Source organism: Mobula hypostoma, unplaced genomic scaffold (assembly GCF_963921235.1).
Source record: "Mobula hypostoma unplaced genomic scaffold, sMobHyp1.1 scaffold_61, whole genome shotgun sequence".
In the NCBI taxonomy this organism is placed as follows: domain Eukaryota; kingdom Metazoa; phylum Chordata; class Chondrichthyes; order Myliobatiformes; family Myliobatidae; genus Mobula; species Mobula hypostoma.
In genome coordinates, this window is record NW_026948178.1 from 493,347 (window position 1) to 508,132 (window position 14,786).

The 14,786-nt window shown below is 46.8% G+C and overlaps 1 protein-coding gene across 1 annotated transcript; it reads left to right on the forward strand.

The window, feature by feature from the left end:
- The first annotated feature begins 8 nt into the window (after window positions 1-8).
- Window positions 9-14,292, forward strand: LOC134341453 (uncharacterized). Its single transcript, XM_063039307.1, has 8 exons — window positions 9-283; window positions 443-5,032; window positions 5,221-5,538; window positions 9,758-9,878; window positions 11,029-11,084; window positions 11,323-11,387; window positions 12,230-12,273; window positions 12,653-14,292. The coding sequence occupies exons 2-8, from the start codon at window positions 4,981-4,983 to the stop codon at window positions 12,654-12,656; spliced, it is 660 nt and encodes a 219-aa protein (XP_062895377.1). The 5' UTR covers window positions 9-283; window positions 443-4,980; the 3' UTR covers window positions 12,657-14,292.
- The last annotated feature ends 494 nt before the right edge of the window (window positions 14,293-14,786 follow it).

The window sequence follows — 14,786 nt, forward strand, 5'->3', positions numbered from 1 at the left end:
GTGTAACAGACACAGGCGCTGCTCTCTCTCGGGATGGCGGGGTTGTCCATCTCAGAGCTTGCTCTTTGTCTGTTCATTCCTGCGGGTCACTCTCTCAGGAGCGTCTGCTCAGTCAATCAGGATGCTGGACAGTTGCTGAGAAAGCTGGGCTGACAGGGAACGGGACGGGGGCTTCTTCGGTGGGAGACGAAGAGAGAGGAAGGCCGAGGGAACCAGCGGGAGGATTCCATCCAATCGGAATGCTCCATACTATGGAGTCCAAGGGGAAAGTTCTTTCGACGCCGTGAGTACAAGGACAGCGCCACCTTTTGGATGATTTGAGCTACAACGTCGTACAAATTTGACTACTTTAAAATAATGGCAGCTTTATTTATTTATTTATTTTTCTTCTGTTCCCTTACGTTGGCATTGATAAATTTAACTTTATTCTATTTCTGTGCAGTGTACAAGGGGACAAGGGGACAGCATTTACACTGTATTCGCAGATATTTGGGGGCAGATGGTTGAAGCATTCGGACTCTCCCGGTCTGCTGGGTCCCAAGTCACAACGACGCAGGACGTACGGAGCTGTTGAAAGTCGGCTTTCTCACCGCTGAGTCCATTGGTTTGTTAACGAGGGGGTAACCAGCCATGTTTCTGGAGGCGCCCGCTAAAAGGGCGTTTCTCTCAGTTGTCTGTAGTTATCCACTCATCTCTCGGATGCGAACTCACATGGGCGCCTTTTCAGTCGACCCAGGGGAAGTTTACGACAACTGCATACCCATGTCCTAATTTCTGCTTCACGCCATGATTCTGGGGTGATTTAGAACATAGAACATAGAATAGCACAGCACAGTACAGGCCCTTCGGTCCAAAATTTTGTGCTGACCCTCAGACCCTGCCTCCCATATAAGCCACCACCTTAAATTCCTCCATATACCTGTCTAGTCGTCTCCTAAACTTCACTCGTGTATCTGCCTCCATCACTGACTCAGGCAGTGCATTCCACGCACCAACCACTCTCTGAGTAAAAAACCTTCCTCTAATATCCCCCTTGAACTTCCCACCCCTTACCTTAAAGCCATGTCCTCTTGTATTGAGCAGTGGTGCCCTGTGGCAGAGGCGCTGGCTATCCACTCTATCTATTCCTCTTATTATCTTGTACACCTCTATCATGTCTCCTCTCATCCTCCTTCTCTCCAAAGAGTAAAGCCCTAGCTCCCTTAATCTCTGATCATAATGCAGACATTCTAAACCAGGCATCATCCTGGTAAATCTCCTCTGTACCCTTTCCAATGCTTCCACATTCTTCCTGTAGTGAGGTGACCAGAACTGGGCACAGTACTCCAAGTGTGGCCTAACCAGAGTTTTATAGAGCTACACCATTACATCGCGACTCTTAAACTCTATCCCTCGACTTATGAAAGCTAATACCCCATAAGCTTTCTTAACTACCCTATCCACCTGTGAGGCAACTTTCAGGGATCTGTGGACATGTACGCCGAGATCCCTCTGCTCCTCCACACTACCAAGTATCCTGCCATTTACTTTGTACTCTGCCTTGGAGTTTGTCCTTCCAAAGTGTACCACCTCACACTTCTCCGGGTTGAACTCCATCTGCCACTTCTCAGCCCACTTCTGCATCCTATCGATGTCTCTCTGCAATCTTTGACAATCCTCTACACTATCTACAACACCACCAACCTTTGTGTCGTCTGCAAACTTGCCAACGCACCCTTCTACCCCCACATCCAGGTCGTTAATAAAAATCACGAAAAGTAGAGGACCCAGAATAGATCCTTGTGGGACACCACTAGTCACAATCCTCCAATCTGAATGCACTCTCTCCAGCACCACCCTCTGCCTTCTGCAGGCAAGCCAATTCTGAATCCACCTGGCCAAACTTCCCTGGATCCCATGCCTTCCAACTTTCTGAATAAGCCTACCGTATGGAATCTTGTCAAATGCCTTACTTTCGGTCGGTCAATTCATTGAGGACCTCGGTCACTTCCACAGCCTCCAGGCACATCTTCCCAGCTTTATCTCTAATCGGTCCTACCTTCACACCTGTCATCCCTTTTTTCTTCACATAATTGAAGAATGCCTTGGGGTTTTCCTTTACCGTACTCGCCAAGGCCTTCTCATGCCCCCTTCTTGCTCTTCTCAGCCCCTTCTTAAGCTCCTTTCTTGTTTCCCTATATTCCTCAATAGACGCATCTCATTCTTGCTTCCTAAACCTCATGTATGCTGCCTTCTTCCACCTGATTAGATTTTCCACCTCACTTGTCACCCATGGTTCCTTCACCCTACCATTCTTTATCTTCCTCACAGAGACAAATTTATCTCTTACATCCGGCAAGAGATCGCCAAACATCGACCACATGCCCACAGTACATTTGCCTGCATAAAACATCATCCCAATTCACACCCGCAAGTTCTAGCCTTATATCCTCCCTATTCGCCTTTCCCCACTTAAAAAAAAATTCTGTCCTCTCTGATTCTATCCTTTCCCATGATAATGGTAAAGGCCAGGAAGCGGTGGTTACTGTCCCCCAGATGCTCACCCACAGAGAGATCTGTGACCTGACCCGGCTCATTACCTAGTACTAGATCTAGTATGGCATTCCCCCTGCTCGGCCTGTCCACGTACTGTGACAGGAATCCCTCCTGGACACACTTAACAAACTCTGCCCCATCTAAACCCCTGGAACTAATCAGGTGCCAATCAATACGAGGGAAGTTAAAGTCACCCATGATAACAACCCTGTTATTTTTGCACCTTTCCAAAATCTGCCTCTCAGTCTGCTCCTCCGTATCTCTGCTGCTACCAGGTGGCCTATAGAATACCCCCAGTAGAGTAACTGCTCCCTTCCTGTTCCTGACATCCACCCACATTAACTCCAAAGAGGATCCTGCTACATTACCCACCCTTTCTGTAGCTGTAATAGTATCCCTGACCAGTAATGCCACCCCTCCTCCCCTCTTTCCACCGTCTCTATCCCTTTTAAAGCACTGAAATCCAGGAATATTGAGAATCCATTCCTGCCCTGGTGCCAGCCAAGTCTCTATAATGGCCACTACATCATAATTCCATGTATGTATCCAAGCGCTCAGTTAATCACCTTTGTTCCTGATGCTTCTTGCATTGAGGTACACACATTTCAGCCCTTCTACCTTACTGTCTTTACACCGTTTATTCTGCTTCTCTTTCCTCAAAGCCTCTCTGTATGTTAGATCTGGCTTTACTCCATGCACTTCTTTCACTGCTCTATCGCTCTGGGTCCCATCCCCCTTGCAAATTAGTTTAAACCCTCCCGAACCATGCTGGCAAACCCACCCGCAAGGATATTGCTCTCCCTGGAGTTCAGGTACAACCCATCCATTCTGCACAGGTCCCACCTTACCCAGAAGAGATTCCAATGATCTAAAAATCTAAAACCTTGCTCCCTGGACCAACTCCTCAGCCATGCATTAAACTGCCATCTCCTCCAATTCTTACCATCACTGTCACGTAGCACTGGCAGCAATCCTGAGAACGCCACCCTTGAGGTCCTGTTCTTCAGCCTTCTGCCTAGTTCCCGAAACTCACACTTCAGGACCTCATCCCTCTTCCTGCCTATGTCGTTGGTCCCAACATATATCACGACTTCTGGTTGTTTTCCCTCTCGTACCAGGATGTCGTGCACCCGGTCAGAGACATCCCGGACCCTCCTGCACCGCAGGGTCAGACTCAGTGCCGGAGGCCCTGCCACCGTGGCTCACACCTGGTTGGTCGTCCCCGCCAACGGCATCAGGGACGGTAAACTTATTATTCAGGGGAATGGCTACTGGGGTTCCCTGCACTACCTGTCTGCTCACCTTCGCTTTCCCCCCTCTGACTGTCACCCAATGTCTCACATACCTCTGACATCTCCTCTGTACCTACTTACCACACCTAATACCTGTTGGCTCTTGTAGCAACCATTTCAGCCCTGGGAAATGCCTCTGAAGATCAACACGATCAATGCCTCCCATGATCTTATACACCTCTATCAGATCACCTCTCATCCTCCGTCGCTCAAGGCCGAGTTCACTCAACCTATTGTCATTAAGCATGCTCCCCAATCCAGGCAAAATCCTAGTAAATCTCCTCTGCACCATTTCTATGGTTTCCACGTCATTCCTGTAGTGAGGCGACCAGAACTGAGCACAGTACTCCAAGTGCGGTCTGACCAAGGTCCTATATAGCTACAACATTACCTCTCGGCCCCTAAATTCAATTCCACTATTGATGAAGGCCAATACAACGTACGCCTTCTTAACCACAGAGTCAACCTGCGCAGCTGCTTTGAGCGTCCTATGGGTTCGGTTCCGAGTTCCCTCTGATCCACCTCACTGCCAAGAGTCTTACCATTAATACAATATTCTGCCATTATATTTGACCTACCAAAATGAACCACTTCACACTTATCTGTGTTTAACACCATCTGCCACTTCTCAGCCCAGTTTTGCATCCTATCAATGTCCCGCTGTAAGCTCTGACAGTCCTCCACACTATCTACAACACCTCCATCCTTTCTGTCGTTAGCAAACTTACTAACCTATAACTCCCCTTCCTCATCTCGGTGGTTTATAAAAATGACGAAGAGTAGGGGTCCCATAAAAGATCCCTGAGGCTCTCCACTGGTCACCGACCTCCATGCAGAATATAACCCGTCTTCGACTACTCTTTCCCTTCTGCGGGCAAGCCAGTTCTGGATCTGCAAAGCAATGTCTCTCTCTCTATCTGTTCATGTCGGAGGGTGAAAGAAACTCACTTTGAGATCATTATCGGATTCAACACAGCAGCAGATATTTGTAGAACAACACACAAGGTTTGGTTCAGATTTGAGCAGAGTCCAGATTCTCTGATCCAATCAGCGCTGCCGCCTGTGACGTCAGCATCCAGTTATCTGACGCGCAAACCCGGAAGTGCGGCTCAGTCTCCGAGTGTAACAGAGATCGGCGCTGCTCTCTGTCGGGATGTCGGGACTGCCCTTCGCAGCGCTCGTTCTGTGTCTCTGCATAACAGCCGGTAAGGATCGCTCTCTGAAACTGTTAGTTGTCGGATAATCATCAGCGTGGGGGATGAAGATCAGGTTATATGGGTCGACTTACAGAGCTATGTAGAGACTTCTGGTATCGGTGCAGATTGAGTTAATTGCAGTTCTGGATGCTATCCGTCTCTGTCGCTTTTCACTCGTACGATTTTCTCCTCCTCAGGTGATTCTCAGCAGTTTACCATTTTCGTTGAGCACAAACAGATAAATGTCACCGTCGGGGGAGATGCGCTCTTTTCAGTGCGGCCGTCGGCCAATATCTACAATGGAAGCTGGAGTTTTAATGGGAGAACAGTCGCCCAGTGGATCAACCAGTCAGTGTCTGTTGACGATGCCTTAACATCGCGGGCTAAGTTATTCATCTCCAACGGGTCGCTTCTGCTGAAGTCGGTGAAGATGTCAGACAGTGGGAGATACCGTGTGAATATGGTTCCAACGATTGGCTCCCAGTCCTCAGTGACCATCACTCTGGGTGTCATTGGTAAGTGAGACAGAGTTATTCAGAGTCATGCGATCTCGGATTGTAACATTCATTTGTATTCCTGTGGTGGTAGAATACAATATAACCTTTACAGTTCGTTGCTGGATGACGTATTGTTTCTGAATGAAAAAAAAGAAAAAAACTATCCCTTGTGAACAACACAGATCTGCATTAGATTTAGTTTGAAGATCCTCTCGGACAACCTTCGGCGGTGATCGGTGGCTGTGGATGTGAACCTCGCCTCTAGCGCCCCCTGCCGGTCCCAATTTGCGGACTGTTCAACTCTCACCCGTCCCAGTAAAGCTGTAGATTAGTAACTACAACAGGATCAATGAACAGCCCACGGGAGTGGGCAAGACAACATACTGTGCAAATACAAATATAGATAAATAGTAATAAATACTCAGGACATGAAATCACGTGGTAAGGGTCCTTAAACTGAGATCATTGGTTGTGGGAACATGTCAGTGGATGGCCAGTGAGTGTAGTGATCCGCTTTGTTCAAGAGCCTGATGGCTGATGGATTGTAACTGTTCTTGAACGTGGTGGTGCGAGTCCTGAGGTTCTTGTACCTTCTACCTGATGGCAGCATCGCGAAAATAGCAAGTCCTGGGTGGTGATGATGTTTGATGGTGAATTATGTCTTCCTGCGACAGCCGTTCATGTAGATTGCACTCAGTGCTTGGGAGGGATTTACCGGTGATGAACTGGGCCGTGTCCATTACTTTCTGTGGGATTTTCCATTCAAAGGCATTGATTGTTCTCAGACCAGGCCACGAGGCAGCAGGTCAATACACTTAGCATTACACATCTATCGAAGTTTGTCAATCTTTGAGACGCCATGACGAATCTTCACAAACTCCAAAGGAAGTGGAGAAGCTGCCATGCAATCTTCGCTATTGCACTTATGTGCTGAGTCCAAGACCAGCACGTCCTGCAAACAGTTGGAATGCTCCCCACGGTACATCTGTAGAAATTTGCGAGTATCTTCAGTAACGTAGTATCCTCAAACTACTGATGAAAAATGGCCGCCGCAGTACCTTCATTGGAATTGCATCAATATGTTCGGCCCAGGGTAGATCCTGAGAGAGGTTGACATCCAACATCTTGAGACTGCTGACTGTTTCCACTTCCGTTCCCTCGATGAGGACTGGTGGGTGTTTGCACTCGACTAATCCTTCTTGATGTTCAAATCACTTCCTCAGACTCAGTGAAGTTGAGTACAAGGTAATTGTTGCGGCCCCTGTCACCAAGCTGATATGTCACTCTCCCGTATGCCTTATCGTTGCATCTAAAATCCTGTCAACAATAGTTGTATCACCGGCAATTTGATGGTTGGAATATGATCTGTCACTAGTCACGTCGTCGTGGGTGTTGAGAGCGTATATCAGTGGGCTAAGCAACCATCTTTGAGGTGACACAGACAAAATGCTAGTGGAAGGCAGAAGGCCAGGCAGCATCTATAGGAGGAGGTACAGTCGACGTTTCGGGCCGCAGCCCTTCATCAGTCCGAAAGACAATGGGAGCTCCGGTCCCCGCAAACATCCGAAAGAGGTGCAATTAGCTTTAGTAAGTTTTGGGACTGCTATCCTGGAGCCAGGGTCGAGGCGACGCTTGCGGGCTTAGCCCATCAAGATTCCCGCTGAGGTGATTTGACGCGAATGACGAATTGTACTGTAGGGTTGGATGTTTTGATGGGACATAAAATTCACCTTGAAGTTTATGGTTAGGAATTGCATTATCAGTCCTCGAATAGGCAGAAAGAATTCTGAGAAGAATTTCATTCAGCCTTAAAAGTGCAGAAAAAAATTCACAAGGATGCTACTGGAATGGGAGATTGTTCGAGTTATCCTCGGAGCGTGGAAGGCCTTGGCCTGACCATATAGAAGTTTGTGAAATCAACAACACAGATTATTGGGATGTTCAGATTATTAGGATGTTAGGATGCAGAAGCGAGGAAACTGAAACTATGAAAGTAAGCTAGCAAATAATATCAAAGAGGATACTAAAAGCTTTATCAAGTATATAAAGAGAAAAAGAGAGTTGAGTGTAGATATAGGACCAATAGAAAATGATACTGGAGAAATTGTAATGCGAGATACGGAGATGGCAGAGGAACTGAACGAGTATTTTGCATCAGTCTTCATTGAGGAAGACAGCAGGATACCGGACACTCAAGGGTGGCAGGGAAGAGAAGTGTGCGCAGTCACAATTACGACAGAGAAAGTACACAGGAAACTGAATAGTCTAAAGGTAGATAAATCTCCCGGACCAGATGGAATGCACCCGCGTGTTCTGAAGGATATAGCTGTGGAGATTGCAAAGGCATTAGCAATGATCGCTCAAAAGTCGATAGATTCTGGCATGGTTCCGGAGGACTGGAAGATTGGAAATGTCACTCAGCTATTTAAGAAGGGGGCAGGGAAGCAAAAAGGAAATTATAGACCTGTTACCTTGACATCCGTGGTTGGGAAGTTGTTGGAGTCGATTGTCAAGGATGAGGTTATGGATACGGAGCACCTGGAGGCATATGACAAGATAGACAGAACTCAGCATGGATTCCTTAAAGGAAAATCCTGCCTGACAAACCTGTTACAATTTTTTGAGGAAATTACAGGTAGATTAGAGCAGGGAGATGAGGTGGATGTTGTATATTTAGATTTTCAGAAGGTCTTTGACAAGGGGCCACACATGCGGCTTCTTAACAAGACAACAGCCCATGGAATTACGGGAAATTTACATATATGGATATGGCGTTGGCCGATTGGCAGGAAACAGAGATTTGGAATGAAGGAATCCTATTTGGGTTGGCTGCCGGTTACCAGTGGTTTTGCAGAGGGGTCCGTGTTGGGGCCGCTTCTTCTTACGTTGCACATCAACGATTTGGATTAATGAATAAATGGCTTTGTGGCTGAGTTTGCTGATGCTACACAGATTGGTGGAGGGGCCTGTAGTACTGAGGAAACGGAGAGTCTGCAGAGAGATTTGGATAGATTGGAAGAATGGGCAAAGAGGTGACAAATGAAATACAATGTTAGAAACTGTATGGTTATGCACTTTGGCAGAAGAAATAAACGGGCAGACTATTATTTAAATAGGGAGAGAATTCAGACTTCTGAGGTGCAACGAGATTTGGGAGTCCTCGTGCCAGGAAACCCGTAAGATTAACCTCCAGGTTGAGTCGGTGGTCAAGAAGGCGAATGCAATGTTGGCATTCATTTCCTGCGGAATAGAGTATAGCAGCAGGGATGTGATTTTGAGGCTCTATAAGGCACTGGTAAGACCTCACTTGGAGTATTGTGGGCATTTTTGGGCTCCTTATTTAAGAAAGGATGTGCTGACGTTGGATAGGGTGCAGAGAAGATTCACTGGAATAATTTCAGGAATAAGGTTAACATATGAGGAACGTTTATCCGCACTCGGACTGTATTCCTTGAAGTTTAGAAGAATGAGGGGAGACCTCATAGAAACATTTCGAATGTTGAACAGCATGGACAAAGTGGATGTAGCAAACCTGTTTCCTATGATCTCGGGGTTTGGTACGTGAGGCAACGATTTAAGGATTGAAGGGCGCCCATTCAGAACGGGGATGCGAAGAAAGTTCTTTCAGCCAGAGGGTGGTGAATCGATGGAATTTGTTGCGACGGGGGCAGTGGAGGCCAAGTCATATTTAAGGCAGAGATTGATAGGTATCTGAGTAGCCAGGGAATCAAAGGTTATGGTGAGAAGGCGGGGGAGTGGGACTAAATGGGAGAATGGATTAGCTCATGATAAAATGGCGGAGCAGACTCGATGGGCCGAATGGCCGACTTCTGCTCCTTTGTCTTATGGACTTATGAAGAAATTTTCGCGCATCTCTATTTTAAATTGACACCCCTCTATCCTCAGGTTGTGCCTCCATATCCGAGACACCCCCACCGCATGAAACACACTTTCCACATCTACTCTGTCTAGACCTTCCAACATTCGTTGAAAGTTTCAATGGGATTCCCTCCACGGCCCCCCCGCCCCCCGCGACAATCCTTGTAAATTCAAACGACTGCACACCCACAGCAATTAAACGTTCATCGTATGTTAACGCTTTCATTCCGGGGGTAATCCTTGTGAGACAATATACAACTCTAAACTGACCCAGTCAAATTGCTGCGAAAATGAATTTGTCACTGATGAAGACGTGTTCTCGGAATGTAAGATATACATTTTCTTTGTGTGTTAACAGCAAAAACAGATGGCAAATGTACCCTCAGCTCTGGCGCAATCGTGGGCATTGTGGTATTTTTCCTTGGCGTGACCCTGATCGGCGGAGTCAGTGGATGGTTGATCACCCGGAAAACTGACGAGTAAATGCATGTTTTTTTTGTTTATTTCCGAATGTCACCTCTACTTTCAATTAGTGCGGAAGATTTTTTTTTGGCAGAAGCGGGTATATTGGAAGCTTTAACGCGAATTTGCGATGCAGCCGGTAAACGAAGAAGGGTACACAAACTGGAGCTGGAGGAAACTGGCGAGTCAGGCATTATTTGTGGGGGAACATGAACAGACCCTTTTGAGATGCGGGGGTGCAGGATGAGGAAGTGCTTCACACAGCACAAAGAGTTCTGGGATCTGTTTCCGAAACAACAATTATTGAAGTCAGGAATGCATGAATAGAAGGAACAGAACTATTGGCCGTGTTGGAAGTTATTATTTCCTGCCTTCTCACCATGTGACAGGAGGGAAGCTAAGGATTCAGAAATGGTGCTGAAGAAATATACCAGAGCGGATACTGGGTTCAGGGACAGATTGTGCTTTTGGAAGCACGCTGTTTCCTGGAAGATATTTTGAGTGGAGTTCATAGTGAAACGCATAAACATCAGAGTTCATATGTGAGTTTGAAGTTGTTCTCCCACATCACTGAGTCCAGGATTAAAGACTAGAGACTCAAGATGAAAGAGGCAGGCATTACAAGTCAGGGGGAATGGTTAGTTTTCCAGCAGTTTGCTGTTGGAACAGGGGGTGCTCTGTTTGCAGATCTCCTGAGGGCGGATCCGCTTCGGCCTTTAAGAGGGAAATGGATAATTAAATGGTGACGATTCATGTGCAAGGTTCAGGAATGGAACACGACCGGTGCATTGGTGGAGATCCCCACCAGGCACTGGTGTCCTTTCCGTGAGATAAGGGATCTATGGGTGAATATTACCCTGTCGATAACAATCAGTTTCAATCACAGAGGAGCAGTTGGTCAATCCGCGCAATCCGTGATACGTGCGCAACTTTCTCCCGGAGAACCGACATCCGAATGAGCAAAATAATTTTCTCCGTTTAACAGAGTATGACCACTGTTGTTGAGATCCAGCAGGGCTGGAATCTGGTATCGGGCAACCGGAACAGTATCAAGCAACAACGAGAGCATCCGATGGAATTATAGGAGTCGTTCTCATTCGGGATATCAGTGCAGGGAAGTGACATCCTGCCGAATTCATGTTTTGACGCTTGTTTCTGTTTATTCAGGATCAGGGATCCACCACAATCCCAATACTACACGAGCATGGATTCCCGAAGAAGGAGTGAGTGAAATTCCTTTTGAACTATTTTGTGACTGAGCCCATGGAAATCTCAACATTGCACATTGCATTTAAATATGGAAGCTCATAAGCACGGGAGCTGGAGGTTGTTGTATCTCGGCCTAAAATGTTGCTCATGCTATCGCTGGCGTTTGTTGGGTGGCCCGGATTGACCTCTGCTGTATTAACAACGGCTCCTGATTGCATTCAGCGTTTTGACATATCTGTTTTGTTCCGACAGGCACCTTGGATACAAACACCGTGAAGGCATCGCAAAACGATGAACATTTCCCAAGGAATGAGCAGGTTGGATGTTTGTATTATGCTCATGGCCTCAGTCATTGTTTTGCAAAGGGAAGGTAAAAACATAGGTAATGTGATCGGTAGCGTCCATCAGAGCCTTCGGCTTTGATTGGCTATTTATTTATATCAGGGATGATCTCCCCGATTCTCATTTCCAGTTAACTGAGGTGGAACACCTCAAAGTAGACCCAAACCAGATGGCATGAAAATCGTCCTTTTCCTACTGGTGTTTTTTGTTCACTTCACTCTTCTTCTATTCTACTCTCCGGACTCATTTCTCTTCTCTTCAGATGCCCAACAACTTTCCCCGGCACTTCTCCATCTTCCATTTCTACCATGGTCTAGTCCTCTGTAATCGGATTCCTTTTTCTTCAGCAGTTCACCTTGCCCACTCTCCAGGCCCACCAATCACCTTCCACACAGACGTCCTTCCTCTCCCCAACTTGAAGGGCTGAAGGTCATGGTCTGGGATACGTGGACTAAATGGACGAGATTAACCGCACCCCAGCATTCTGAAGAGGGATTCGAGGGAAGATTACTGATATTCCAAGCTACAGATTACTATGGAATTGTTTTTGAGCACTGGAAAGTTGCAAATATCACTCTGATATTTTGAAGGAAGGGAAGGGAATGACAAGGGATTATGCTCCCTTTCGCTTGGGGATCATGACTGTCTGTCTCTGATCCTCTTTTCATCATGGTCTGACTATTCCGTGTTACTTTCAGACAGAATTTATTAAATAAGTGCAAATACTCTTCAATATTATTGCAGTTCTACTCTGCCACAAAATGCTTTTGATAAAAAAACAGAAGCTGCTAATCATGCTGATTTCCTCACATTATAGGGACTTGAGCTGGAGGACCGATCTGTTTACAGTGATCTGAAGAGGTATGTGAATGGAATATTGGGCTGGCGATACACAGTGTCACTTGTAAAGGAAACGTATCTACTAATTTCAGGTCTGTTAGTCATGCAGTGCCATGGTTGTGTCCATGTACTGTATATATTACCCTGTGATCAGCAGTTTTGAGACACGTAACAACGCAAGATTTGAGTTAGGCGGTATTATACAGCGTTTTAATGATTTTGAAAGGAACAAATTCCCTGGGCCCGTGGCTGTATGAAATATACTAGTTGTATGCAAAGTTGCATTGTCATGATGTTTTGTCACAGATTGGAAAATCATCATCCCGTAATTAAAACTCACCAGCAGCATCACTTCCGGGTTGCTGACGTAGTCAACGTAAATGGTGTGTTGTTTCCTCAGATGACGTCACTGGGGAACGGAAGAGGATGGTTGGCAGGTGAATTGACACAGAGGAAGGACAACCATCGAGGAAAAAGCCATCGTTCACAATGTCTTTCGTTATTTCTTTATAATTGTTCTCCATGTCTCCGCTACATAGCTTCTGCGGTTAACATCCTCACGACGAAGACATCGCTGACGGTTCTGACTCGTTTGTACCATAGCAGATTAGTTCGCTCAGCTCAACCCAGACTTTACATCCCATAATTGCCACCTCCACACTGCCACCAACATATACCCTCTCAACGTTGCTGTGTGATACAATCTCTGTACCGTCCTGACCCACATCATGGGCCGATAGGTTTCTGACCACTTGGTACGCTCAGAAACATGAAATATCGTAGCGTGTCGCTCTCAACCCTCAGCGTCGCTCCGTTATTCACTTGGCGTGAGGCCGGTTCAGCTGCACAAGCGGCCAAGTGGGAATAATTCCATTAATTTCACCCTCAGCGTCACGGAGCTGGCTGTGAGCAAGGGATACGTATTCGCCCACTGAATACTGTGTCAGTCTCCTCGTATTCAGCTTCCGTTAGTGTCTCAGAGCCACAAACCCATTTGGACAGAGTGGTGGGGATACGAGAATGGAAGGCAGAAGTGCTTTTCCAGGGATTAGAAAATACCTAATGAGCTTTAGTGTTTCTAAGCAAAACAGCAAATAACATAGTCTCTGTGCTCTTAGCTTCGATTAAAGCTATTCTACTCTGGTGCTGTTAGCATTGCGAGTTCGGAGATGAAGTCCGGCGTCACGTGTAATAAATCTGTCGATCTCCCTATCCAGAGTCCGGGAAGGTTAATTGGTCATTGTAAAGGGTCCCGTGGTTAAGTTAGTGTCAGAACATCGAACACAGAACATAGACATCTACAGCAAATTACAGGCTCTTCGGCCTACAATGTTGTGTCGCCCTTGTCACCTACTCTGGAAACTGCCTTGAATTACCCTGCCACATCGCCCTGTATGTTTCTAAGCTCCATGCGCAGATCACAGAGACACTTAAAAGATCCCCACAACACGCTGGAGGAACTCAGCAGGTCGGGCAGCATCCGTGGAAAAGATTGGTCGACGTTTCTGGCCGGAACCCTTCGTCAGGACGTTCCGGCCCGAAACGTCGACCGATTTTTCACACGGATGCTACCCGACCTGCTGAGTTCCTCCAGCGTGCTGTGAGTGTTGCTTTGACCCCAGCATCTGCAGATTATTTTGAGTTTGCACTTCAAAGATCCATTGCATCCGCCTTCGCTGGGAGTGCATTGCACGCACCCTGCACTCTCTGTGTGAAAATCTTACCCCTGACCTTCCCCTTGTACCTACCCCCAAATTCCATAAAGCTACGCGCTCTGGCGTTAGTCATTTCAGCCCTGGGGAAAAACCTCTTGCAATCCGCACGATCAATCACCGTCATCGTCTTGTACACCTCTCTCGGTCACCTCTCATCCTCCGTCGCTCCAAGGAGAAAAGGCCGAGGTCACGCAACCTATTCTCATAGGCCATGCTCCCCAACCCAGGCATCGCCCTCGTAAATTTACTCTGTTCATGGGGTTTGTCGTCGGTTGCTGAAAGTCTATTCCGCGCTTTATGGCTGAATAATAAATGTAATAAAATAGAAACCTTTGCTGAAACCCTGAGTTGCCTCCTGATTTCTGCGTGAATTAGCTCAGTAAATGATTATCAATCCGAGTCACTGTTTCAGCCCCCGTCACCAATGTTCCTGTACCCGAGATTATGACGTCACTTCCTGTTTGAAAAATCCTGATGTACCCCATAACCCGTTCACATCCCCTGGTTCTTCCACCAGTCTCCCTGGTGTCTATGTTTCACTGTAACGCAATTACGTGATTTTTTGTTGGGTATTATGGATTCAAACTTCTTTCTTTGCTCTTTGGTTCGTACAGCTCAAGGTGACTGGAGGGTGGCGGGGGGTTAGGGGGAACAGACGTGAATAGGAACTGGCAGTTCGGCCAACGAAAACCATCTTGTGAGATTAGAACAATACATGTGCCAATATGAGATCAGCACCCCTCCATTCCCCGCGTAAGTGCCCAAATGACACTTAAGCTGCGATTCTCTGCTTCCCCTGACAGTGCGTTCAAGGCACCG